Genomic DNA, 27631 nt, shown 5'->3' with positions numbered 1-27631 from the left:
GGGTCAGTGGCGAGCTGCTGTGGCCAAGGGAGCCCACACATCCCGGGCTGGCATCCTGGGGGGGCCGTGGGGATCGCGCGGGGGTGAGTGGCAGCGATGGAGGCAAGGGAGGTAGCTGGGGTTTCCGCGGGGCCACCTCCGCACGTTGATCTGAAATGGAGCTGGAGGGCGAGCTGCGGCGCGACACGAGGACGCATTGGGGAGCGATGGGGCAGGTCCGCGGGGAGCGATGCTGCAAGGGCGACGGAGCTGGGTAACGCGGAGGGGGTTGAGCTGATGCTGGAGCGGGGGGGAAAGGCCATGGTGCTCCCTGCTCTGGATGGGGATGGGGGGTCTGCACCCCGCTTCTCGCTCTCAGAGACTGGGGGGGCCCTTTGCCCACTGGAACTGGCATGACAGGCGGTGGCACCGGCCAGGGCCTGCAGCATGGGGGGGACTGCGATGGGTGCCATTGCACACAAATCCTGGCTGCCTATTGCCATTACTTCCAGCAACGAGTTTTTTTGGGACCCACAAATGTTTCTGCCCCTCTCTGGTTTGGATGTGCCGGAGGAATAGCCCTGGCCCTCCACTTTCCTTCCCTGGCCAAGGACACGCATAAGCTCGAGGCTTTTACAGCTGCGCGAGCTTATGTCGAGGAAGGAGGAGACCTTGGCTGTTGCGGGGGGCTCTGTCCAGCCCAGGGGGCTTCCTCTGGGCTTGTTTGGGCTCCGCAGTCTGTGATAGCCCTGGGCTTCTTTGGGACCTGTGAAGGTCCCGAAGCGTGGGTGGAAATGCTGCTGTGCTGCACGGCGCTGCTGGGTGTTCCCCGCTGTTCCTGGGGTATTGGCAGCTCCGTCATCCCTTAGACCCTGCGGGAGGTGAAGGGCAGTTTCTGAGCATGGGAATGTGCAGCAGCTCTCGGCTCGCTGGTGCTGCATCCCAGCCTGGAGTCACACCAAGAAGGAGTTGGGGGGGGGGACAAGAAAAGACCAAGCAGACAGAGCTTGAACAGCTGAGTCCCTGCTCTGCAACGTCTTATTTTTATCTACCCCATCAGCATTCCAGCAGCCTCAGCAAGTCAGCACTGGCTGCCTTTGCTGTCCTCCCTGGGGCCCCAGTGGCCGCCATGGCTGAGAGGTGATGGAGCAGAGTTATCTTCTAGGGGCAGGACAAATTGATACCTGTGTTGGGATATGAACCTGCCCATCAACAAATTCTGCTCAAACTACTGTTGGTTTTCAGCACTCAAATGAAAAATGAGGGGGGGGGGCATCGAGGACCCTGAGCAGAGCATTGCCGTTTCTATGATGTATCTGCTACGGCTTCACAAGTGCTTCTCCTTGTGCGACCATAGCCATGGAGGGTTGTGCAAAAAAAACCCCAAAATGAGCGGTTACATTTAAGAAAAGCGAATTTAACTCAGTCTGTGAGCTTAAAACAGCGGGCATAGTTTGCTCCCGATAACGGTGGCGGGTGGGGAGCTGAGCTGAGTTTGGTCTGGCCGTGCTGCAGTGCTGCGTTGCCCGGGCAGGCCGTGGAAGCAGAGGGACGCCGAGGACCTTTTGGGTTGCCCTGGGACAGCGTGAGCGGCTGACGCACTCGGCGCTCCTCGGGGAGCCTGCACCGCTGCTGCTGGCCTCTCGCCGGCCGGAGACCCCTCCTTGCTACCCGCAGGCAGAGGGATGCTGGGCTGGATTGAGCGGGTGGTTCCCCAACCCCCGGGGCCCCATCTGACGAAGGAGACCCCTCCGGCCCCGGTGCAGGACCCGGAGCCGGCTGAGGTGAGTGGGGAGCCAGTCTGGGGGGTACCAGGGACCCCGCAAGCTCTGTGGAGAGATGCCCGGTGCCTCTGCACCCAGCTCCAGCACCGCGGCACCCAGGGATGCTCTGCACCCCGGGAGGGGTGGGGGCCAGGGTGCATCCCCCCGCTGAGCTGATGGGAGGTAGCAGGAGGGACGGGGAGTCTCTGGGGTTTGCAGCCACCTCTGAGTGGGGGACACTGTCCCCTGCACATCACTTTCTGACACCTTCTGTCTTTTGCCATGAAGGCACCGACAGGAAAGGCTGGTGGTCCCGGGGATGCTGCTGACCACGGATGCACCGCGGGTAAGCCCCCGTGGCGGGGGTACCAGCTGGTCCCCCTCCTGCCTGGCACCCAGGGGCTGGCAGAGCACTGGTGGGAGCTTGCTTTTTTTTTATCTTTTCCTGCTGCCATCAAAGAAATGGAAAAGAAGGTGGGATTTGCAGTCCCTGAGGAGCCCGGCTCTGTGTTTGAGAGGTATTGCTCTTGCGCCCTTCAGCGTCCAACACGGTTTGCTTGGGTTTTCACTTTTGATCAGGGGCTGGATGCCTGGGATGGGGGTTCCCAGCCTGACTCCCCCTCTTCCCTGGCAGTGTGGGGAGCAGTGTGCTCTCCTGGCTCTCCCAGGGGCTGGAGAAGGTGATTCCCCAGCCAGTTCCAGCTCCAGGGACGCTGCAGGCGCTCAGGAAGAGCTTCGAGACGAGCGTCGACGTTCCTGATCAGGTAGGTGACGGATCTGATCAACGGTCTTGTGTGTTTGGGCTTCTAGCACTTGTTACCTCTCCTTCTCGTTTTTTACCTTCCTATCACTCTCCCAGTGCTAACTGGGAGCACTAACCCCACCCCATGTGGGTTTCTGCCTGCATCCATCCCTGGGGAAAGGGCAGGTTTCCCTCCCCACTCGTCGGGATGAGCCCGCCTGGGCTGTGGGGTGGGCGACAGTGTCTTTGGCTTTTCAGACGGAGGTCCAGATCCTCAAGGACGAGGAAGAGGATGCTCTGGGTAAGGAGAGCTGGGAGCCTGCAGCTTGCAGCATCCTGGGGGCCTTTCTGGGACTCATCCCACCTCCCGCCTCCCCGGTCAGCGATGCTGGCACTGTTGGTCCCTTGAGCTGGATGGTTGGGGGACCAGGAGCCCCAGCAGTCCCCCATCCCCACGGCACCGCTCTCCTTGCAGAGATAACCCCCTTTGATCCGGAGGAGGATGAGCTGGGTGGCTGCGAGCCCGAGGACGGCTCAGATACCGGCATGGAGGAGTGGTGGGTCCCCAGCGGGGAGTGGGAGGGCAGGAGGGGCGCAGGACGAGCTCCCCGAGCGTGGCCGCTCTCCCCGCAGGGCAGGGGCGCGGGTGCTCAGCTGGCTGATGCAGGGCTTCGAGAGGATGGTGCCGCAGCCAGAGATGCCGAAAAAGCTGGAGGTGAGCACTGCCCGTCTGGGCGAGACTGGGGGGCTGCTGGGGGGAGATGACAGTGGAGTGGGCTCCCCATCTTCCTGCATGCCCCAGCTGGGAGGAAAACCCCAGGGGAAATTCAGCAGGGCAAAAGAGAGACCTCAGGCTGGCCGCACGCCGGTGGGACACTCCGTTCGGGACCCACTTGTGCCAGCAGTGCTGGGATCTGGGTTTGATGGTTGTCAATGGAAAGGGGCCGAAGCCGCAGTGGAGGGTGTGTGGGTCCCTGTGGGGTGGGGGCTGTGCCCACCCCGGTTGCTGTGGGGCCATAGGCGGTGCTTTGCCATGTCCGTCTGTCTGTCTGTCCCTCTGCAGCCAGAGCTGAAGGAGCAGAAGTCTGAAGCCACGGCGGGAGGTGAGCGGCCCCCTTCCCCGGGTGGCCCTTTCAGAGGGGACATTCTGCCTTCGCGATCCCGGGTGTGGGGCTGCCCTCCATCTCCAGGGTGCCAGTGGTGCCGAGAGGGGTGGGCACGCCGGTCCTGGCATCATGGCACTGCCCCTACTCCACATCTGTCCCCAAATCACCCATGTCCTCGTCCCAAGCTGGGTCCCCAGGCCAGAAGCTGCCAGGGAGGTCCCCCAAGCCGGTCCCTCTGTGGGAGGGGATCCTTCCTCGCTTGCTACCCCTTCTCCATCAATTCATAAGGTGACTGCTGCAGTGCCTATCCCCATTCTCTTTCTGAATAAACCTGAGCAGGCACAAAAGGGACTAAAACCCGGGCAAAGCCAAAAAGCAGCGTTTCGGCCGCCCAGAGCATCCCGGGAGCAGTGGAGCCGGCAGCGGCCGAGGAGCAGCCAGAGCCAGTGGCCACCCTCATCCCTCAGTCCCTGGCTGGGGACGGCAGCAGGTAAGCACAGTGGCAGCTTTTGCCTGGGTATCGTGGCCAGAGGGGCGGCTGCCGTGGGAGCAAAGGCTTCGGCAGCCAGGTCTAACGGTGGTTTCTGGTCACCAGGATGTTTGCCTGGTTTGTCCAGGGGCTGGAGAAGGTGATGCCGCAGCCGGTGACCAGGGAGAAGCAGGAGACGCAGGTATGGTGTCTGCTGGCTAGGCAAAGGGTGCGTGCGTGTGTGCCACATCCCCGGCGGGGAGGGAGTCCCAGCCATGCAGGTGCCAGCAGATCAGCGCCGGGACCTGCCATGGTTTGGGCTGTCACCCAGCTCCTTTGAGAAAACAAACCCCCACGGCCCGCTTAGCTCCCGAAAACCAGGATTTGGCATCTAAGCAGCGAGAGAGCCCACAGCGTGCATTTTCTTTGCCGTTTCCTCACCTCTCTGTGCGGCACTGGGTGGTGTCCGAGCCCTGGCATCTCGCTCAGGTGCAGTCCAGCTGGAAGGAGAAGCAGCAGCAGCAGCTTCACGCGCTCTCCTTGCACGCAGGCGAGCTCACTGATGTGCTCCTGCCCTTGGCTGTCGTGCATGGGGATGCTCGTGCCCACGGCCAAGCCGTCCGACATGCCCCGAGAAGTCACGTAGGGTATTTAGGGTAAAAGGGCCACGTTTACTGAAAATAGGGCATTTGCAGTAAAAATTTAGGCTTACTGAAAATGGGCAATGTCTCACTTTTCCCTTTTGCTCCTGGCAGGGAGTGGCCGCAGCAACCTCAAGTCCCGTGGAAGAAAGTAAGTGGTTGCTCCATCTCACCGTGCCGTTTTGCTTGTTGAGGTCAGGAAGGTTACAGGGGAGAGGGACTGCTGGCGGCTTTTACCCCCCAGTCTGCCACGGGCGCGAGCTGGGGAGCTCCTGAAATCCCCTGGGGAAGCCGTGAGAGGCTGCTGCTGCGGGAGGAGAGCTGGGGTGGTGGTGCGGGCTCGGTAAAACTGGAGCCGTGGGAGTCTGAGCGCAGCATCCCACATCCCAGGGTCCCAGGTTTTGCTGATGTCAGGGTCTGTCCTCAAGCTGTGCCAGAGGGTGTTTGCCAGGCTGGTGGGATTTGATCAAAGGTCTACAAGGGAATTCCAACCTGCCTCCTCCATCACCCCCGCTGGCGGTTTTGCTGCGGAGCCGGAGCGTGTTTGCTGAGCCTGGCGTGAGGTGTCTAGGGAGGTGCCTCGGGAAAACAAAATCCTGGGGTGTGAGCCTGTGTGGTCGTAGGAAAAGCTTGTGGGGTTGGCACAGCTGGCTTGCCTGCCCATGGAGGGGAACAAGTGCCAGCTCCGCGGGCAGCCAGCCACGCCGCGGGGTGCTGAGGAAAACGGGGAGCCCTGCCAAGAGCCGTGGGCTGCCTCGGCGGAGGGACCGGGCAGGGGAGATGCCGCCCAGCCCCGGGCAAGTGTTGTCCCGGGGGAGGAGCAGTTGGCCAGGCTGCGGGAGCCGCCGATGGGAGTGGGGACCTGGCGCGGCACGCGGAGGCTGCACATCCCTCCAGGGATGTGCTGGGAGGCTCCTCCCGCCGAGCCAGCAGCCTCCGGGTGAGATCTCGGAGCGGGATAATCCTGCGGGAAGGCGTTTCTCCTCTGTGCGTTTCCACAAACCGGAGACCTGGGCGCTGCCGTGGGGCTCGGAAACAGACGAAGCCCGCAGGGTGCCGCTGCATGCGCAGGGTGGTCACACCTCTGCGGGCGGCGGGCTTGCGGTACAGCTCACTTTGGTGCCTTGGGGCATCTCGAGGTTGCTTGATCTGCCCAAGGAAGGGGGCGATTGGGTCGAGCGAGAGACCTGCCCCAGCACCAAGCTGCCAGCACGCTCATTAATGTTTTCCTTCTCCTTTTGTTTCAGGGGGCAAAGGGGCTTAATGCCTCTGAAACAAACGGAAAACGAAGACCGTGGCGAGCCAGCCCTTCCCACAGCCAAGCGAGACCAATCCGAGGAGAAAGCGCAGCTGGGGAGGGAAAGCAAAGGGGAATCTGCAAATGGCCTCTAGCTCCTTCCCAGCCGGGACACCAGGGACCGCAGGCTGGCTGCATGTCCCTGGTCCCAGGGCTGTCCCATCCCGGCTCCCTCTTGGCTCCGGGAACTGGAGCTATTGGGTTTGCAGGATGATTTCTGTGAGACGGGAGCTATAATATATAGGAGGGTAGAAAAGCGTCACTGGGGACCTCTCGGAGGCAGAAAGCCTCTCGCTGCAGCCTCCCAGCACTCCCAGCCCTCTCAGACTCCCCCGAGCATCTGAATATTCACCCCTGAGACCTCCAGCTGAAGCCTGCAGGCTTCTTGAAGTTGACTTCTGCCTCTGAGGTGTAACTCTTTAAGCTCTTGTCAGCTTCTTCTTGCTTTTCTTCTGTTAACAGAGTGTTTTCCCCCAGCAAGTGGAAAGGGCTCTGGTTTGCGGCAGCAAATGCAGGCGGGTGAGGTCAATCTCTAGGCAAATAGGCAGGAGTTAACGGTTGAAAGCCTTTGCCCAGGCTCTCCTTCTGGGAGAGCTTACCCCAACCTCTTGTAACCCCCGTCCACGGCTGCTCCCTCCCGAGGCTCACAGCTCCTCGGAGGCAGCACTAGCAGCAGCAGCAGAGGGATCCCGGTCAGGAAGCGTTCCTAGGGGCTGTCTCCAGCCTGGAGGTGTGAGGGCAGGCGTAGGCAGCGCCGGCATGCTGGGCTGTGTGGGGCGAGGGCCCCTATGCCCCAGGTTTTTAGTACAGACCTTAGAGTCACAGAAGGGTTTGGGTTGGGAGGGACCTTCAAAGATGATCCAGTCCAACCTCTGCCATGGGCAGGGACGGCTTTCGCTAGACCAGGGTGCTCAAAGCCCCGTCCAGCCTGGCCTTGAACACTGCCAGTGATGAGGCATCCACAGCTTCTCGGGACAACCTCTTCCAGTGTCTCACCACGCTTATCGTACAACATTTCTTCCTCATGAACCTTATCTACCCTCTTTCGGTTTAAAACCGTTGCCCCTTGTCCTGTTGCTACAGACCTTGATAAAAAGTCTTTCTCCATCTTTTGTATAAGCCCCCTTGATATATTGAAAGGCCACGATAAGGTCTCCCACCGTCTCATTTCACCTCTTTAGGACGATCCAGGCAGCCGTAACAATGAGTTGTGAGCCAAGTGACCACCCTAACCCCCAACCACTGTGTTGATGATGAACCCCGCTGCTACCGGGCAACAATTCTAGTATTTGCCCCATTTTCATATAATGTATCCAAAAGTTGTGGTGTGTTTTAAAAGCCATCATGCTGTCCCATGTTCTGACGCACAGAGGTCTAGAGGGAGCGGGCTGAAGGCAGCGTGGGCACCGTGGGGTGGGTAAACACGGCACAGAGCTGACCGCGTTTGGGTTTCCTGCCTTTCTGTAGCTGAATTTGCACGTTCCCTGTTAGCTTCGCTGTGGGCATGTAAGTTTTCTTGTCAGGCAGACCTCACAATAAACTGGTTTTGCAGTATGTGGATGCTCTTCCTCCTCCTTTTTTTCCGGTATGTGCCTGACGTGGTAGGGTGGGTGTCTCTGGGACACGGAGAGGGCTGGTCATGGGTCAGACCCACGCTCTTCGCTCTGTGGCTGGTCCCAACAGCCTCCCTGGCAGCCTGCCGAGGGATTTCCCCCAGCGATGTGGGGAGATGGCGGGGTGATGTTCTTCCCACGCAGTGCCCAGGGGAGCGTTGGGCGTGGACGTGGCGCGGTGCTCGGAGCGTTGCAACGTGAGCTCTGGGTTGAGTCTTGCTCTACGAAACCGGGGCCCGTTGGGCTGTGCTAGCACAAGTGTTTCGCTCCGGGGTTCGCAAGGGGAAGGGCTGTGGGATCTTCTCGTGGTTGCTTCTGTTTGCAAGGAGAGCCAAAACGTGGCCTGGAGACAGGCCAAATCATCTGCTGGCGGATGTTGCTACGTGTGTAGGGAAGCCTGCGGGCATCTGTATGCAAAGGGTTAGAGTTTTCACAGGGCTTTGGACATGCTTGGCACAAAGTGTTGAATTTTCTCCTTCCTTCTGGCAAAGGTGCTGAAGGCATCTCTCCGGCACAGCTCGGGGGGACCGGGGCTGAGCGGGTCTGTACGCGTGGAGGTGTGCTTCAGTCTTGGCATGCAGCGGGCAGCTGAAACATGGGGTCTGCCCTGGGCTCCCGACAGCATGCTGCTCTCGCTTCTTCACCTTCCTTTTCCCCGTTCCCATTTCAGTTCGTATTGTTCCTGGGGAACCCGAGGAGACCGACCTTGTCCTGGAAGAGATCGATGATGACTGGATTAACGAAGCCACGTGCAAGACGATGGCCTGGGGCCGTGAGGCTGAGCTGGTGGCAGATGCTCATCCCCTTCCCCCCATACAGGAGGAACCTCAGGAAGAAGAAAACAGGTAGGAGAAGGGAGAAGCTGTTGACAGGCAGCTCTGCGCCCTCTCCGGCCACCAGCATGATCTCCATGGGAGGGGATGAGCAAGTCCCTGGGCATCCCTCCCCACCGTGGGAGGTGGCAATGGGCAGCCGAGGTGCCCATTTCCAAAGAGGGGGGCACCAGAAGGTCCCAAAAGGTGTTTGAGCTAAGGGCCTTTCCTTCTGGTGTTGAGTGGCAGAGCCGTCAATGTAAGGCTTCACGTTGCCCCGCAGAGGACAGCTGAAGGACACTCTGCTTAGGCTTCCCCTAAGTAGATTTTGGCCCTAAGACAAGAGGGTCTGGACCTCGTTCCCATCAACTGCTCATCCAGCTGTCATGGCATTTGGAAATGGTAAGCTTCTCATGCTACATCTTGCAAAAGAAGCCCCTGCTGAGATCCTCCCAAGGGCTGGGTAATGTGTTTGGAGCTGAGAGTGGGCTGCGTTGCAGCAGGGGATGAGAGGTGTCCATGTGCTCTCCCATAGGGTACGGGAGCCCCCCAAAATGCTCCCTGAGCCCAGCACACATGCAGGGGAGGGCGAGCGCAGCGGTCCCCACCTCTGATATGGGCGATGCTTGACTGCAGTAAGCACAAGCGATGCCCAGAGCCATGGCCACTCAGCAGAGCTCTCTGCTGCTCAGCCAGAAAACACTGGACATGCTATAAAAATATTTTTCTGATTTTTTTTCCCCCTTAGTATACGACCCTGAGAAGCTGTGGACAGCAAGCACATCCTGTCCTGGAGGGTGGATTTTGTTAACAGGGAGGTTTTTATCAAAGTCAGCAACACGTGACCCCTAAGCACGTCCTGTCCCTGTGCCGCGGGGTGAATTTGAAGACTCTAGGTCTCTGGGTTTGCGTTCCCTAACTTTTTCCTGTTCTTCCTCCCCGGCTTGGGGCTGCAGACATAAACGGGCTGTGAAACAGCATATGGCCGGTGTGCCAGAGTGTGTCCCCCCCGAGGTGTTGGCTGGGGGCTGGAGGGAGAGCATCTCTGGCCAACGGGGATGCGGAGACTGGCAGTCCTCCTCTTGCGAGGTTCAGACATGCTTTTTGGATTTCACCTGAGGAGTTTCTCCTCCCCAGGCTGTGGTTGTGCTCCCTGAGCGTTGCCGAGGAGGAAGAGGAAAAGGAGGAGGAGGGGGAGGAAGAGGAGGAGGAGAAGAAGGAGGAGGAGGTGGAGGAGAGCGCTGGGTGAGTGGCTCCTGTTGCCTTTACAGCTGCGCTGGAAATGAGCACGAAAGTGGTTGTCGTTTCAGCTGCATTCACAAGCCAGAGAGGCTGAAATGCCCACGGAGGAGCCAGCTGCCCTTGGCAGAGCGGAGCTCCCCAGCCCGGCCGGCGTCTGGGAGGGATGCGCTCGGAAGGGATGCTTGCGGGAGGGACGCGTTCGCAAACGGGCTCACCCCAGGGCTCGCTGCTGACGCAGTACGTGGTGACGGGCGAATGTCTCCTGGTGACACGGGCTCCATCGCCAGCGCGGCCGCCAGTAGCAACGACAGCCCCTGGCCATCCCCTCCCACCAGATCCGGTGGCTCGCCCGAGCGGCAGCCCCGGCTCGTGCCTTCATCGAGAGCTGGGAGCAGCCAGCTCCTGCAGATGGTCCACGTTATCTGAAACTGTGTCCATTAATTCAGTGCGGTTGGGATTCTTATGGGTGTTACAGAGCTGAATTTAAAGGCAGGATTACATGAAGTACTTGCAAGTGCTACTTAATACAAGTAGGTACAATTTTACATTTTTTTCCTGTTGTGGAAAATAGCTGAGTTATTGTCAGCTGTTGTAGGTGGTGACTTTGTTCTGGATGGTATTTACAAAAATCTTTCCGCTTAGTTTAACGGTTCGCTCTGATTCCACTTGAGGTAAAAGTTGAGGGATTTATTACTTCATGCTGCAGTATTATTCTCTGATAATTCCTCCGAAGCAGCTGGATTTTCAGGAAGAAGTTGAAAACGTGTTATTCTTCAGGGTTCAAACCATACCTGTTTATTTTGTCAGTATCTGTTCCTGGAGCTCCACTATAGAAACCTGCGCTGCAGCCGGGTGCAGGGGATGCTGCTCCATTCCTCGGTGTCGTTGTCTGTTCATGGGAAAAGCGAGACAGCGACAGGTCTTCTAGATTAGGCTGGAAAGACTGGCGACTGCATTTGAAGGGAGCTCAATTTGGGGAAAAAAAAAAAATGAGGGGGGCAAATTATTAAAAAGAATTTTAAAGAGACCTCAGAAAAGAACGGGTTTTCAAAACATGGAGGTGAAAGAGAAAAAGCAGCCCCTGCTTTTTGCATACTCCTCCTGCCTTAGGACCTGCCACGGATGCAGAAAGGTGCTTTTTCAATTTTCTGCGGTTTCAATTTAGCTGTCGTAATATTGTTGTCATTCTCCCCAGTCCCCGCTTTGCGTCTCTCTCCAGGAAGTAGCAAAGCAGGAGATACACGCGCAGAGCAACACGATGAGGAAGTTTCTTTCTTTCAGTTGTGAAGTGACATTAAACCAATAAAACCGATCTTGGGAGCCCCCTGCGTAGGAATGGCAGGGCTGGGGTTTGGGCTTGCTGCTGGAGGACAATGAGAGCGATGTGTCCTGGTGGTGTCCTGCAGAGGCGAACGTGGGATTCGGATGGTGCTTGCGGGGCAGCCTGGCCTGGAAATTAGGCTCTCAGCTTTTTATCTGGCAAATTTTAGTTATATGAGAAGTTGTTATGCACAGCAGGAGAAACACGTTGCCCGTATCTTTCTGCTTATGCAATTTTTGCTTATTCATGTGCAATGCCTGGAATTATTTATGCACCTCTCACCTGGTCTCCCTCGTAGTATTTTTTCCAAGCCCCTTCTAACCGAAGCAGCAGGTTTTTTGGTATCACTACTGTGTGAAACTAAGTCCTCTGGGATATCGTTCGCCTGCAAAGCAGGTTTGAGGAGCTGTGCTCCCCGAAGCTGGGAGAGCCGTGCATCATCCCCATTGACGTGAAGCCCCCCATCCTCGACGTGCCCAACCTCGGGAAGAGCAAAGCAAGCTCTGGCGCTTGTCTCTGCTTGGTCTCCACCACCCAGACCCCTGCTCCGGTCGCCTTGCCTCACCACTGACGAGGGCGTGGATGAAGTCTACTTTGCAGAGGAGGCCCTGCGGTTTGAGCAGCTGGAAGAAGCGGAGATAAGCGATCTTGAAGGCGCTTTCGTACAGGTGTGGCATTGCTCCCTGCTTGGGCTCGGGTCTGCCATGAGCTCTTGCTGCCCAGCACACACTGAAGGATCAGAGCTTGTCCGGGGGGATGCAGCGTCCTGGCGAGGAGCGGGGACTGGGATGGGCACTGGGAATGCTGCCTCCGGAGATGTCCCCATCTCTGACCATGGGACAGCAGCAGTAGCTGTGCACACGGAAGGGCTGCTTTCCCCCTAAAATGCTGGCACTGAACAACAAGCTGAGAGGCTGGTGAACGGTCCAGGGATACAGGGCACCCAAGCAAGCTGCACAGTCTGCTCTTTTACTGGTGGAGAAGGTCTTTTTCTCCTTAAAATGGCCTTTTTCATTTTGAAGGTGGAAGAGGAGACAGCTGAAGCTGCTGAAACTGATGCCGAAGGTATAATATTTAGCAGCGTCATGTCGAATTACAGTGAACCAAAGCAGGCAACGCGATGCCCGGTGAGGGGAGAAATGCAGCTTCTCCCTCCCCGCTGCTCGCTGCTTCTTCTTCAGCGTGGGCCTGCATGGGCAGACGGGGCTTTTCTCTGGCTGAAACCATCCCACAGGAGCAGTGCCATGGCAATGCTGCCATCAGCTGCAGCCGGCTCCAAAAGGCTGGTGTTTGCACGGTGCTTGTTGACTGAGCAAGCTCTGATGCGAAGTAAGGGTTCCTCCTTCGACTGAAGAAGGTAGGGAGGGATAAAAAGGATTTTCTCTGCCACCTTGCTTAGTTTGGGAAAGAACTGTCGGCGTAAAGCGCACTGTGATGTGATCTTTTAGGAGGCAGTGGGTTGGTAATGAAGATCAGGTGGTGAGCTCCCATCGCAGCCCAAGTGAGCAAAGGTCCTGGCATAACGCCACCGACGTCGAGGGCATAGCGCAAGGGATCCTTGACCTGAGCCCTGGTGCTGGTTTCTCTGCCATGCAGCCCTTGCCGAGCCCCCCGACCGGTAGGATGCTCACCACCAGCATCCATGAGCAGCGGGCGGCAGCCAAAACCCCAGCAGCCCCGCATTTCTCTGCGCTGACGCCACCGTCCTGTCTCAAACCATTCTGTGTTTTCTTGCAGCTTCGGACGCCTTGTCCTTTGCTTGAAGCACCTAGGCGCCTAGCAGCATGTCCAAGCTCGCCCGAGACGTCGAGCTAGATCGGCTGGTGCATGGCAAGCCGCTCGATGGCGGGGACGCCTCCCCGCCGGGCTGCGGCATGCTAGAGCAGCTCCCCAATGTCCCCAGCTACCGAGCCACCGCTGCCTCCCGCATCCCTGTCCTCCTCGCCAGCAAGCCAAAGGCTGGAGTTGTCAACCCCAACTTTTGCAATGAGGAGCAACCGCCCCTAGGTATAGAGGTGTCGGCTCTGACGATGGGCTTCTGCCACTTGAGGGGGACGAGGGGTTATTCCTCCAGCAGCTGCTTTTTATTGCTTTTTTGGGGGAGAATTTAAATAAAAGCACGCTTCACATTACAACACAGAGGCTGGGGAACAAAATCCATATTTTCTGCTCTTGCCTCATCACTGTGTGCCTTTCTAGCTAACCCCTAGAGAGCATTTGCACATAGCCGTAAGTGACATGCTATCTGTTTTAACCTGCTTGACCCAAAACTCTCCCGAAGGGACTGCAGGCAGAGCACTAAATCTCCGCTGCACCAGTGATTTTCTCCTTAGCGTTCGTGCAGCCTCCTCATGCTAAGAGGACAATAAGATGGAGGTTTGCTCTTCACAGTTTTCTGGCTTTTAACCCAGAGGTACGAATTATGTTTCTGTAGCTTTGCTTTGCTTTGTTGTTAGCAAGCAAGCCAAATTCTGCCGCATTTCCTTACGTGCAACGGGATTTTAGCTTCGCAACCCAAACAGGCCTTTTCTCGGCGATCTGGTGGAGCCAAGCTCTGACCTGCTGGTCCCACATCAGCATGGAGATGCACAGGGTGTGTGAAAACCCGCCTTGGCAGAAATCCTGCAGGAACTCATTGCTTTTTGTCGTCGAGCTGAGAAATGGGCTGGCACCCCACAGCCTGGCTGGCTGCAGGGTCTAGCCCGGATAACCCCCGGCGCCATTTCTCCCTCGGGCAATTGGCGTCTCTCTTTCCTCGCTACAAACATCCAACCTTCCTGCTTCTGAGCTTGCTTATGGCAGGGAACAGTTATTACCCCTGCGAAAGAGAGAGGCTGTAAGTGCTGATTTACACAGTGCCGCCTTCTGCGTGAAAAGCAAACGCTCGTGTCATTTGGAGCTCGCGTGATCGCTATGCATATGTTCAGAAGACCCAGCAGATTTTCTAGGCCCTGGGAGGCAGGTTTGCAGCTGGAGATCCTGGGTTCCTGCAGAACGCCTGCAGCTGGTGGTCCTTCTCCATCATTTTCTGAACCACGGGGACCCAGCACTTGCACGGGGCAGCTGCTGTCACTGCAAGCTGGGAAAGCAAAAGGGAGGCAGGTGGCACTTCTTGTAGTGTTAAAAACTGGGCAAAAAAGAGAAAGAAACCCTCCAAACTGTTAGAGAGGAGTGCCAGGTGAGAAGGGAACAGGGAAAAGGCGAATCCTTCCAGCATGCTGCGGGGTCTGGGAGCAGCTCTGCGGAGGCGATGGGGCTCGGGGCTGATCCGGCTGCGGGCTGGGCCCTGCGCCCCGCTCACCTGCAGTTCTTGTCCTTCTCCGTGGGCCAGGGAGTTACCCCACCGTGGACATCAAGGACGTGGACAGCGGAGGCGATGCTGTGGAAAATGACAGCACCCACTTACCGGTCCCCGCCGCCGGCGCTCCCAACATGCTGGCAGTGCCCGGCACGGTGCCGGCATCCCCCAGGTAAGGCTGTGCCCACCTTGGCTGCCGCGCTTGGGCTTCACAGGTATTAGCAGCCATTAGAGGGTCCAAGTGACGTACCTGCTGCTCTGTGATTCACTCTTAGTCTCAAGGGCTTAAGATGCGACAGAGCCAGCTGGGAGCCCGGAGATGGCCCCGGTACTTTCCCTTTTTTCCAGATTTCACTTTCTTGCTCCACCTTCTGGTATTGCGTTTTCCTTGCGGTGGTGCAATGGTGCGGCGCTGGGGATGAGACAGAGTGGTGCCTGGCCTCCGCGCATCTTGCCGGGTGCCCAAAATGGGTTGCAGAATGGGCCCGGCGGCTGTGTGGCTGGTGCAGCCGTGGGCTCGGTGGTGCCCAGCAACAAACAGGGCTTCAGCAGCAAAGGAGCGGGGTGATTTGCTCCCGTTGACTTCAAGCAACGCTAAAAGTTAGGGGAAAACTGATGCTGGTAGGAGGATGGGAAGTGGAGACTGATGAGATCTGGGAGGAGGAGGGAGAGGAGCTGACTGATGATGGGGCACAAGCCGAGGCTCGGTTGCTGTGTTTGTGTCTGCAGGAGGATGCTACGGGCCCCAGAGGGTGGTCTGGATGAGGGACCAGTGAGCCAGTCGCCCACTCGAGCGCTGCTGGGCTGGGACACGGAGCAGAGGGAAAGGTGCGTGGTGGGACCGAGGGTCTCCGAATCAGCCAGATTCCCAGGGGTTTGGATCACAGGGCTCGGGTGGAAATAGCAAAGATCCTAGAAGTGCTAGGATACCAAAGGGAGAGGGAGCTGTGCTCGCAGTAGGTCTAGCACTGTGTAATGAGTAGTGCACCCCCCCTCTGAAAATAATGATCACGGTGCTCCCTGGAGCAGCAACTACCCTCTTGTTTTTCTGGTATCCGGGTAGAAATATTCTCCTGAAGACTAGCTTTAACCACAGAGAAGGTGCACCTTTAGTCTACACACACTATGGCACTTATGGGGACATCTTGTTTTTGTTGACTCTGGAGCAATAACCCTTTCCTTCCGTGTGGGAAGCGAGCACAGGCTGTGCATCGCGCACCCCGGGTCCTGGCTTCCCTGCAGCCTCAGAGCACAGCCTCGGAGGGAGCTGCCCTCCCTGGGGAGCAAAGCCCTTGGGGAAGGGCTGCCGATTCTCACAGCGATCCAGCCCAGGGCTACAGCACATGAGCTCGTTTCTGTCCTCCTTCCTAGAGATGCTTCTCAGTCATGCTAGGTAAAGCATCCTGGTCTGAATCTGACCTGCTTCTAATAAAGAGCCTGAGAAGAGACAATGTAGTTTATGAATTCGGGGACTTGATGCCCATCTTCATCCCATAGTTCTTCCAAAATCATCTTTTCCCAAGCACGTGCAGTCTAGCCTGGGATCTGGGTGCTTCCCGAGTCCCTCTGAGTGCATCTCACACTGCAGGGCAAGGAGGAGGCTCAGGCTGGTGCTGCTTGATGGTGTTCTACTGAAACCGTATGAACCTGTGTTCTTCTGATTACATGATAGGCAAATAAATATGGGGAAATCCTAACTCAGGATCCTGTAGGTTAAAAAATGGGTCATGAACCTGCCTGAAGTGGCCGGTGCGTTCTTCGCAGCCTGCCCGAGCGCATCAGTTCGGCCACGAGCACGAGCAGTGCCATGATCAACACCCGACTTCAGGAGCTGGTGAAGCTCTTCAAAGAGAGGACCGAGAAGGTGAAGGAGAAGCTGACCGACCCCGATGTCACCTCGGACGACGAGAGCCCTTCGGCATGTGAGTCTGAGTGGGGCTGGGAGCAGTTAACTCATGGGTCCACACATGCGCTGTGTTTTCCGGGAGACAACTGCTTCATTAGCAATTTAAAGACCTTAAAACAAATTGCCATAAGGCGATTTTCTGCCCTTTTAAATAACTGTGTGTCCTCTCCCAGCCCCAGCCAAGCCAGCGCCTCCGGCAGCACCGGTGCCTCCGCCAGGAGGAGAGCCAGAGGGGGACAAGCCGACAGAGGACGAGCACTACTGCGAGATGCTGTGCTGCAAGTTCAAGTACCAGCCCTGGCTGGGCCGCCTGAAAAACTACCGGTTCCCCAGCAGCATTGACCCGCTCACCAGTGAGTGATGGAGCACGGCTGCATGCCTGGGCTGGGAGCAAGCTGGTGGGGCTGGGGAACAGGGGTTGAGGAGGGGAGGAGGGGTAAAAGATGAGACCTCATAGAGAAGGGAGGACAACTAAGCAAGGAGCAATTTGGCTTGCACCTCTCTACTGAAAAACCGGAGTTTTAAATTCCCCTGCGAGGCAAAGCAAGAAAGTTGGTGTTGCGGGAGCAAAGCAAAAGCAAACCTCGCTGAACCAGCAAAGCTGGAAGAGGCTTTCTGATAAAAAGCAATGTGCTCGGCAACCGGTGGTGTTGGCTCTGCGGGTAGAGCGCAGCTCACTTGCAATTAGATGCTACCGATAGGAGACCTGCTGCAGGGTTCCTCCTTGCACCCGGGGCAGGACAGGGAGCGAAAACCCCTCCACGTAGCCAGTTTGCACAGACGAGGGACGTGTGCCCAGCTAATGGTGGTGTGGTTCCCCGTGCACAGATCTTATGTACGTGCTGTGGTTGTTCTTCGTTGTCGTCGCCTGGAACTGGAACTGCTGGCTGATCCCCGTCCGCTGGGCTTTCCCCTACCAGACGCCGGCAAACATCCACTGCTGGCTGCTCATGGACTACCTCTGCGACCTCGTCTATCTGCTGGACATCCTCGTCTTTCAGACCCGGCTGCAGTTCGTGCGGGGGGGAGATATAATAGTGAGTGGCAACGTGCTGCACCCCACCGCTGGGGCTGGCTGCGGGACCTCCCGTCCCCATCACCCCAGGCGGCACGGATGGTGCCGGTCACCGAGCTCTGAATCGGGCTCTGCTGCTGTGGCCATGGCCAGCAGGGCTACGTCCAGTTTTGGAGGGCTGCAAGCATCTCTCCTGCCACGTAGTGGATAAGCCAGCAGTCATTCTGTCCACCAAATGTACGTATTTTTCCCCCAAAGTCAACACCAGCCCATCTGGAAAGCGTGTGGTCCCTGGCAGCCCCGTTCCCGGGCAGGGATGCTCAGAGGGTGGCGGTCCTGCCAGCGGTGCGGTGAGGTGCATGCCGACCGGCGCCGGCACGGCCGTGCACTGCTAATCGAGGGCAGGCGGCAGAACGAACTCTGGGTTTAATTTTCAGGAGCACGGAATGCATTAGTGATATGACAAAAGCGATAGCAATCTGACCGTGTAGATCACACACCCGAGATAAGCAAAAGCCCTTGATTTCATTTCCATTTCCAATTAATAAGCTGTGAAAAATAAAACCTGGAGGCTACAGCCTTCCCGTGGCCCAGGCAAATGCTCAGACAGGGAGGTTTCTCCTGTAAACTCTGATTTTTGTGGTGCTGGCACCGTGACGTGCTTTCTCTGGGGTGCAAAATGAGCACGGGCTGTCCCGAGGTGGGGTAGGAAGATGGCGTATGGCCAGCTGGGTCTTCTGCTCCCCTTCCCAGCCACGAAGGGAGCGTGTGGTGCGGAAGAGGAACGCCAGGCGTGACTGTGTTGTCTGTGACTTTCCTTTCTGCAAGCGATGATCAATCTTTCTCTCTCTCTTCCTCTCCTATTCCCAACCAGACTGATAAAAAGGCCATGAAAGAGAACTACCTGCGATCCCAACGCTTCAAGGTTTGATGTAGTTTGATTTGAAAATCTGGATTTTTGACCTGAACTGCGGCTTGTGGCTCCACCCTGCCACGCCTGCAGGTCCCCATGGAGGTTTCTCTCTTTGTGCGGATTTCAGATGGATGTGGTGTGCCTCCTACCCCTGGATTTCTTCTACTTCAAAGTCGGTGTCAACCCCCTCCTGCGCTTTCCTCGCTGTCTGAAGGTGAGTCGGAGCTGACAGAATTAGGCAGAACATCAGCTGCAGTGGATGTGGAGGAGTCCTGTGCTCGTTGGGGTGAGCTGTGGCTTGCTGGACTCATCAGTGATGATGGGAGGATTGTAAAATGGATGGCAAGTCTTGTCCCAAAGGCTTTGTGGTGCAAAAGCCCCTGTCATTTCAATCCCAACACACTCACATTTGAACAGAAGAGCACTTCGAGATGGAGCCAAATCTGGCCATGGCAGTTCGTGCCGCAGAGGGGCTATGGGAGGGAAGCAAAGGAGAAATGGGGTTTTATGGGGATGTAGCTCTGCTGGCAGGGGCTGCGGGAAGCTGGAGCACTCTGCTTTCCTTGTCCTCCCAGTACATGGCCTTCTTCGAGTTCAACAACCGGCTGGAGGCCATCCTCAGCAAGGCGTACATCTACAGGTGAGGGGAAGGGAGGGAGCGTGGAGCTGCGGTTTGCTGCTGGGGAAGAAGGTTCGCTTTGGTGTGCACCCGCTCTGGGTTTCTCATTTATTTTCCTGCTGTCCCTGGAGGGCAGATGCGGGCAGAACACGGGGGTCCTGGAGCCCACCTGGGTAGGATTGCCTCTCCCCAGCCCAGCGGGGATGGGGGTCCTGGCGATGAAGAGCAGCCACCAGCAGATCAGCTGCTTTTTCCGGCTCTGCTGAAGCTGCAGGGCCACAGGAGGGAGCAGCGGGGCCGCACGTGTGGGTGCTCGGTGGTTCCTGCATTGGCAGGACCCGCATGGTGAGCACTCAGCTCGTCTCTTCCAAGATCCTTGTGATACCGGGGAGGGATCTGGTGTGTTTCTCCCCGCAGACACCATGTCATCTCCCCTCCTGCTCTCTCCTTTGTTTTTTTTTTTTACAGAGTGATTCGGACCACTGCCTATTTACTGTACAGCTTGCACGTGAACTCCTGCCTCTACTACTGGGCATCAGCCTACGAAGGACTGGGCTCTACCACCTGGGTCTACGATGGGGAAGGAAACAGGTACAAGCCAGGGCTTGGGTCCTTACTTAGCACACCTTGCTGCAGTGAGCTGGAGCAAGAAGGGGGGTGTTCAGATGCAGCTGGGTTCATAAACACCCCTGAAGCAAAGGGCTGGCGTTGCCAGGAGAAGATGCAGAGCCAGGGAGAGCGACAGGGCTGGGAGGGATGGGATGTGCAGCGACACACAGCGCTGCAAGACAAAGTGGCTGTCGGTGATGGATGCCGCAGGGGGAGCACTCAGCCCGTGAGCTGAACGCCACCTCGTAGTGAATGCCCACGCCTGCGAGTTGTACAACACGGGAGAAATGAAACACGGAGTAACGTTTAACTAAGCGCCGTGCAGTAAATGAGGATTTCCTGCATAAAAGGCGTGGGCAAGGGTATTAGAGCCTTACCATGAGGTGTGAGTGTCGGTGGGGACAAGTGGCTGTCACCCAGGCAACCTTCGTGAGGGTGTTACCTTCCCTTTTGAGCACTCAGCTTCCCATCTAATATTGCTGCTATGTAGTTATTTTGTGTGGCATACATATCTTTATCTGTAGTTGTAACTACAGCATCCAAGGGAAGTGCCCAAGACCAGCGAATCCAGAATTCACTTGACTTGAGTCCCATGCCAACAATTTGCTCACGAACCCTTTTCTCCTCTGACTATTTCTAAAAGTGTGAATGTTGCTGAAAATACATTTCTGGTTGATGGTAGTGGAGCTGTAGGAAGCAGAAAATGGGAGTAGCCAGAGCAGCTGAGCCTCCCACGTGGAGGTTTCTGGAGGGTCCCCCTGCTCCTGCAGCATCTCCAGAAGCACCTGCAGGAGTGGTGGGGAGTCCGCAGCCCCTTCATTTTCCCTTTGTCACCCATAATTACTCTCAGCAGACTCTGGCTTGCCACGGCCAGAGGATGCAAGCTCAGTACTGAGGGGTGAAACGGGCCTTCATGCCAGAAACACCTTCAAAGCCGCCTCCTCTTTTCCTCCCAGCTACATCCGCTGCTACTACTGGGCAGTCAAAACCCTCATCACGATTGGGGGCCTGCCGGACCCCAAGACGCTGTTCGAGATTGTCTTCCAGCTGCTGAACTACTTCACGGGCGTCTTTGCTTTCTCTGTCATGATAGGGCAGGTGAGCGGAGGTCGCGGGGGTTTCCCAGCCTCAGGTGGGGAAGGTTTCGTTGGGGTTGTCCACAGATTTGTTTTCCCTGTCTGAGGAGCTGGTCAGCATCGGTGGAAGACAAAAAGGGTTTGGCAGATGCTCTTGGGACTCAGCATACGTGATCTAGACTGCTTAACCTGTGTGATGGATGAGTGGCAGGAGTTAAAACATCTCTTCCATCTCTTTCTCCCATTCAGATGAGAGATGTGGTCGGCGCTGCTACCGCAGGGCAAACTTACTATCGGAGCTGCATGGACAGTACCATTAAATACATGAACTTCTACAAAATCCCCAAAACTGTTCAGAACCGGGTGAAAACGTGGTACGAGTACACATGGCATTCGCAAGGCATGCTAGGTGAGATCCAACCACTCCAAGGGTCAGCACTTGCACTGCGTGTGTTTTACTACCGTTGCTTTGCAGAGCCAAGACGTCACTGTCAGTAGCACTACGGTTTTGGGGCGGCGGGTGGCTTGTTTTACTCTTTGCTACAGGGGCTTGTTTGCACACCTGTCCTGGCTTGGGGATGTCATGTTGCCCTGGCATCGCTCACAGCATGCAGGGTCGAGCATCCCACCCACCAGTCCTTGGGGAGAGGGCAGTGACTGGCAATCGCTGGCCAGAGCGTGTCCGATGGCGAACCCTCATGCTCACCCTACCAGTAAAACATCAGACAGGACCTCTGCGCCCACTCCCCTGGTGAAGATAGATGATGACATGGGCTCACCAGTCTGTGTCCTGGAGATGGCAGGGCAGGGATGACAGGAAGGGCAGCTCCCATCACCCACTGGCTTTCAACCCATGTGTTGTTGGGTGGGCAGAGGCTGGAGGAGACCATTCTGGGTGAGCTGGCTCCAGAACGCGGGCTGCTTTCCCACTGCCACGTGAAGGACACACTCTCAGACAAAGCGCTGGAAATAGCCAGTTTTCTACTGTGTCTCACAGATGAGTCCGAGCTGCTGGTGCAGCTGCCAGACAAGATGCGGCTGGACATCGCCATTGACGTGAACTACAACATCGTGAGCAAAGTGGCCCTTTTCCAGGTACCCTCTGCAGCGCGGGTGCCAAGTGGTGGACCCTGTCACGCCGGTGTGGGCTCACGGCACTGTTGGCTCTGTTTCGGCTCAGGGCTGCGACAGGCAGATGATCTTCGACATGCTGAAGCGACTCAGATCGGTGGTCTACCTGCCGAATGACTACGTGTGTAAGAAGGTAATGAGGTGCTCGGGTGGCCTCCCATCCCCAGTATAACGGCTGGACTGTGCAGGGCACTAGGAGCGATGCAGAGCAGGGAAAGCCAAGCCTGGCCCATCACCGTGGCGTCAAGCTGCTTCACAGAGAGGGAATTCAGACCAAAACCTCCTCGGTCATGGCTGGTCTTGTGCAAAGACTGACCTCTTTCTTCTGCTGTGGCCACGAACAGTGGGAGAGGTGGGAAGAGCCTGCCAAACAGGAAGAGACTTTGGGATGCTTGGATGATGATGCTTGGGAGTGAGCAGCATCAGGACAAAAAGTTTTGAGAGCTTGGAGAGGGTGGTCTGGTCATGGGGGGTTTCCAGCAAGGTGCAGGTCAGGGCATCCATAAAGTCTCCCTGTTTCTGGGCACCCTGCACGGCGCCCATCTTCATCGCAGGGAGAAATCGGCCGCGAGATGTACATCATCCAGGCAGGACAAGTGCAGGTGCTGGGGGGACCTGACGGCAAAACCGTGCTGGTGACACTGAAAGCTGGGTCCGTGTTTGGAGAAATCAGGTGAGGAGCCGGGGAAATACAGCTCGTGGGCTCGGGGCTCGGAGGGTGGGAGGTGGGGAGGTCAGGGGGACCCTGACTGATCTTTGCGACTGAGAGCGGCGAACACAGCGCAACGTCTGCTACGCACACCACAGCTTTTTTTCTTTTCTTGGAGCTTTTCCACCATTTTTGTCATCGTGCTGTTTTCTGCCTGCAGAGCCAGCGACAGCCACCAGAGGTGGATGGAGGGATGGGGTAAAGATGCCTCGCTAGAACAGCCCCCCAGCCATTAATCTGCCCATTGCACGGGCACATAAAGTCCTGTACCAATCTGTAAAAGGGTGACAGTGTTTGCCTCTCTACAGCCCATCAGACACTAGGCTGAAGTGCAAGATTTAGACCTTCAAACAGGCAAAGAATTTTTTCTTCTAGTGCTCCAAGCCAACATTTCCCAGCATTCTTTAAAAACTGGGCTTGGAAAATTTCATCAGGGGTGAAAATCAAACTCTTGAGTCCTCTGAACGAGAAAGATGGGGGGACGTGGTGGGCAAAGGGAGGTTTTGTGCTACAAACATTACGTTAATAACAGCGCGAACGTCTCGCTGCATCTTTCCCAGCTTGCTGGCAGCGGGAGGGGGAAATCGCCGGACAGCCAATGTCGTAGCTCATGGCTTTGCCAACCTCTTCATTCTGGATAAGAAGGACTTGAACGAGATTTTGGTGCATTATCCGGAGTCTCAGAAGCTGCTGCGTAAGAAGGCCAAGTGCGTGTGGGGTTTTAAAGAAAGCAGAGTGTGGGTTTCGGGGTCACAGGGGAGAATTCTCGCTGTGTGAAGCACTGCGAAAACTCCTGCTGCAGGCACCGGGCATCCGACCACGTCCCAAGAGGGAGCCGGGCTGGCCATGCCGCACTTCGGCAGAGGCCACAGGTCCCTTGCCATGGGCTGGGGACCCTGGGGGTGCCCAGAGCCAGCCCGCCCCGCTGCAAAGCTTCACCTCTAAAAGCGGCTGCAGCTCGGGGGCGAACATGGCCAAAGTGCCAGAGTTTAAAAATCAAAATATTCACTTCCATTTTTAGTGTTACATAGATTTGTTATTCTGTCCTTCCTAAGGTGTGAAAAATCCCTGACCATTTAAAGTCTGATTTTTCTGCGCTATAAAATCCAGCTAATACAACGTGTCCCTGGACTGAAATCGTCTCCCCTTTTCCTTGCTGTAGGAAAATGCTGAAAAACAACAACAAACCCAAAGATGAGAAGGCAGCGCCTGGCGAGTCGCTGATCATCCCCCCGAAAGCGGACACACCGAAGCTCTTCCAGGCTGCCCTGGCCGCCACGGGGAGGATGGGGGGCAAAGGGCCGCTGGCGCAGCTCCGGTGGAGGCTGAAGGAGCTGAAGGCGATGCAGGCAGCGCAGGTCGGTGTGGGGGAGGATGGCAATTTGGCTTTGCTTCCTTGGGTGCGGAGTCGCTGCCCTCCCCAGGCAGCTCCAGAGACTGTCATTAAGGTGCCTAACAAACGGGAGCTCAGGTTGGCGGGGTCTGACGTAGCGTGGGCACACGTTACAGGGTGGTCCAGCATCCTACACACGGCCTTGGGAGAACGCCGTTGTCCCGCAGGGGTTTATTTTGCAACACAAAAAGGAAACATGCTGACTTTTTGCCCAGCTGTGCAAAGCCTGAGTCTGGTTCCTAGCTGGGCTGTAGCCACAGACGATCATCTCTTCCCTGCCACAGAGACGAAGCCATTCGTCACCAATCAATGCACTGGATGGACGGAGGGTGACCCTGGCAGCCACAGCCCGGTTAATGTTTGCGAAGCTCTCATGGCATGGCTGGGGCTGCGGCCCCCAGCAGTGGCACGCCGTCCTGCCAGCTCTGCGTGAGCTGCAGTGAAGCCACCTCTGCTTTTTTTGTCATGAGCAACTGAAAAAGGAAATGGCCCCGCTCTTTTTATTTTCCTTCCAAGTGTCTCTGCTGAATTCGTTAAAAAAAAATAAGGGTTGTATCTCCCTGCAGACCGTGTTGTTACTCTTCCCGGCGTGGAGCTGTGCAGGCTATCGTCACATCTGGAGGCGCGAAGGGAGGTGAAGGAGCAGCTGATAGGGAGCGCGCGGTGGCCTTGGGGCTGGGTAAATACCCGGGGAGACACCGAGCACAGCCGCGTTCCTGCAGCCCCGCGCAAAAGCGTGGCGAGGCTTCACGCGCTGCGCTGCTCAGCGTTAATTAGTAACTGGGTAAAGGCAGCGGTGAGGAGTGGCAACAAGACCCAACATCAGACGGTGCGTGTAATAGGAGCTAACCCTGCTAACGGGGTTACCAGGACCCCATTAGAAGACTGTCCCTCTCTGTGGCATGTCCATAGGCGAGGTGTCCGAGGCTCCTCCCTAAAGGAGGCTTCAGGACAGGGCAGTCCAGGGCTGCTCCCTCACAACAACACTTCTGCTGAGCTTTCGCCGAGATCAACCCCTCCAGATGCTTCAGGAGCAGAATGAAAGCTAGCGCAGGAGGCGCGGGAAAGCTTCATTGCACTCATCCCCGTGCGCTTCGCTCAGGACGCGCTGGGTGCAAGCCAGCCGCCCTTCTCACAGGGGTCCTCTTTGGCAGCAAGCTGGCATCCTGGTGATTAGGTCTGGGGTGGTGAGACTCCCCCAGACGCCTGCCTGGCTAGGGGATGAGGATCTCCCCAGGTTGATTTTGCTTTCCTTTTTTTTGATTGCAGGATTCAAGCTTCAGTCCAATCCCGCCAAAATCACCGGTGCACCAGAGATCGCCCGTCACCTCCCACAGAGCACGTACCCACCTGGGAGAAGAAGTGTTCTCAAAATCTTCTGACAGTTTAGTCACCATTCGTGTGATTGCTACAGCACAAGAGGATGAAGAAATCCTCGCTGCTGAGATTTCAGAGAAAGAAGAAGAAGAAGGAGAAAAAGCAGAACAGAAATGAAAAGCGAGCAGGTCCTGGGGCAGGAGTAGGAGTCAGGCAAGCTCCGGGGGTAGAAGCTTTTTGCCCTTAACGATTTCCACGCAGTGGCTGTAGGCTTCGCTGCGTGCTGTGGGTAGGATCTGCCTTTCTTTTCTGCCTAGAGCTTCACTCGCTGCTGATCAAACCCCCTGCCGTGTGACCCAGAACTGCACCAGGTTTCCACACTCTGGAGGTCTATTTTTATTGAGCACCTTTAGGAATGCTCCCGGTAAATCTCAGGCCAGCCCTCTTGCTTCGAAACCCAGCCTTACGGAGAGGGAGCCCTGAAGAAACTGGTTTTTTATGGCTCTGGATAGTTAATGAGTGTTCAGATAAAGCGTGAAAAGTTCTTCACCTCTGACAGCTGAGTCACTGCTTGGCCAGAAACTGGGGAAAAAAACAACAAGGTTTCTTCTCCGTTAGGTTCAAGGTTGTCAGCAGCCGCTGGAGAGTGATTCATCCAGAAAAGATGTGAACTATGCTCACAAGCCAAGCACAGGCCGAATCACACTGTCATGAGAAGGCTAAGGTCCGTCCTCGTGTGCGTAGACAGCAAGGTACTCGAGGGTCCCTGCGTGGTGCCAAGACCACCTTGGCTTTGCCACTGGGAAGAGGAGTTCCTGCCAGCCGTCTGCCCCGGGGAGGTGGTGGGCTCTCCATCGCGGGTGGCTGTTACAGAGAGATTCAATGAGTGTCTTTCAGGGGTGGAGAAGCATAGTCCTGGATGAGGAGATCTTCCTGGAGATCCCTTCCAGCCCTGGGTTTCCCTGGGTGCACCAACCTGCCGCTGCCAGGAGGGATAAACCCAGTGCAGGGGGGGAGAAGCCGTGTTCGTTTCCAGCTGGGATGGGAAGGAAAAGTGCAGTAAGTGCTCTCCTCTCCCAGCCAGTGTCTCGGAGTCAGGTCAGAGCCCGTAGTGCGCCAGCAAGCCTGCACAAGCATGTCGGTGGTCCCCTGCACTTGTTGCTGGACCTCAGCGACCCGCCACGTTTCTAGCAGCCAATTTCCAGCCCCTCTTGGTCCCTTGGTTGGCTCCTGTCCATGTTTCCCATGGAGAAGCCTCTCTGGTCTTGCTCATTGCTGCAACGGGGTGCTTGTGAAGGTGCTTTCTCAACCATGCTGGGACTGGGTGCTGGATGGGAAGGTGAACACCTGGTCAGCAGCCAATGCGCCCAGCTGATGGCTCAAGGTGTCCGATCTTCCCCCAGCACCACCAGCTCCTCCTCTTCCTCAAACCCAGCTCCAACCAGAGCAAGCTGCTGGTGAGCTGAGAGGTGGCAAGAAGCGGTGGGCTAGACGGTGCCGGGCAAGGCGATGCAGACCCTCACCAAGGCTTTGGCCAGTTCTCGGTGGCACCGCTGGCTCCGTCGAGAGGAGCCGGTTTCCATCCTCGGAGGAAAAGCTGGGGCAGGTTTTGCTGCAGGGAGCAGCCCCAGCACCGTGGCCGAGGGCCTTTTCGGGCGTGCAGCAGATCCGTGAGCAGAGCTGCAGGTTGCACAGGGCGGCCTGGAGCTGGTCGTCACCTCCTACAGGGTCTTCTTATTTTGTTGCATTTTTTCCCCTTTCTTGCGAAACGGATGGGTTTCTGTGGTGGAAAAACCAGAATATACATTAGTGTTAATTAATGATGGCTTGTTCTATTTTAAACAAATTTAATGAGCTCCAATGTACTGCAGGAGGGTCTGAAGCCACCACTGCCATTAACATTGCAGGGGAAAAACTGGGCTCGCCCAAACCTCCCTAAATGTTTCTTGTCCTCAGTTATTTGCAAGTGGTTTCCTGCTGGGCAGAAGGCTTCAGTGAGGAGCTCAAAGTGGGTTTTTTCACTATATAAATATTTATATAATCAAGCCAGGAAACATGCAAAAGTCAAACTGGGGTTCTGATTTGCTGCTACAATTTGATAGGGTTTAGAAAAAGCATTGAAATAAATAGTGGGCTGTAATGGCTTTCGTAATTCACTTTATCTACAATAAACACAACGTAGATTACTGTTCATTTGCTGTGGGTTTATTTCAGAATTCCAGGTTTTTTTGCATCTTTTTGCTCCCTGATGTACCAACAGGGCAGGGAAAGTCCCCACGCGCAGTTCACGGATTTTTTCCAGTAAAGTTTTTAGAGGCTCAGAGGTCACATAGTACTAGTAGTAGTATTGTTTTCTTTTTTTAATCACCAGAATGGGTGGGAAAAACCTTTCTTAAATGGCAAATACTTGCGTGAAGATCTGAATTTTCAACATGCAGCGTTAGACGGTGATGGATACATAACCGGTAGTTCTGGAACGGCGGGGAGATTTGCAGTTATCCTTCTCTGCGATCTGCTTACGGCTTGAGTTCTCTAGAGAGATTATTCTCCAGGTAATCATTAAGGTCGAGGTAGCGTTGGGCTTACGGGCTGGGCTGGCGAGCTGAGCTCGAATGGGTTTGCTCTGAGGGACTGTTGAGAAACGATAGGCAGATGAAGGA

The 27631-nt window shown here is 56.3% G+C and overlaps 1 protein-coding gene across 1 annotated transcript; it reads left to right on the top strand.

Annotated features, from left to right (window-relative positions):
* Positions 1–1546: 1546 nt before the first annotated feature.
* Positions 1547–27631, top strand: CNGB1 (cyclic nucleotide gated channel subunit beta 1). The gene is made up of 32 exons (XM_075433944.1): positions 1547–1763; positions 2031–2088; positions 2203–2260; positions 2377–2506; positions 2743–2785; positions 2960–3041; positions 3118–3199; positions 3548–3587; positions 3930–4080; positions 4186–4261; positions 4815–4851; positions 8281–8455; positions 9560–9667; positions 11524–11653; positions 12008–12050; positions 14317–14455; positions 15013–15111; positions 16048–16205; positions 16363–16542; positions 17018–17226; positions 18079–18129; positions 18245–18331; positions 18693–18757; positions 19205–19327; positions 20302–20443; positions 20671–20830; positions 21419–21516; positions 21602–21685; positions 22107–22225; positions 22822–22968; positions 23424–23619; positions 24924–27631. The coding sequence occupies exons 1-32, from the start codon at positions 1665–1667 to the stop codon at positions 25146–25148; spliced, it is 3594 nt and encodes a 1197-aa protein (XP_075290059.1). The 5' UTR covers positions 1547–1664; the 3' UTR covers positions 25149–27631.

This window comes from Opisthocomus hoazin, chromosome 12 (genome assembly GCF_030867145.1).
Source record: "Opisthocomus hoazin isolate bOpiHoa1 chromosome 12, bOpiHoa1.hap1, whole genome shotgun sequence".
NCBI lineage: Eukaryota > Metazoa > Chordata > Aves > Opisthocomiformes > Opisthocomidae > Opisthocomus > Opisthocomus hoazin.
This window is presented reverse-complemented; position numbering and strand designations above follow the sequence as displayed.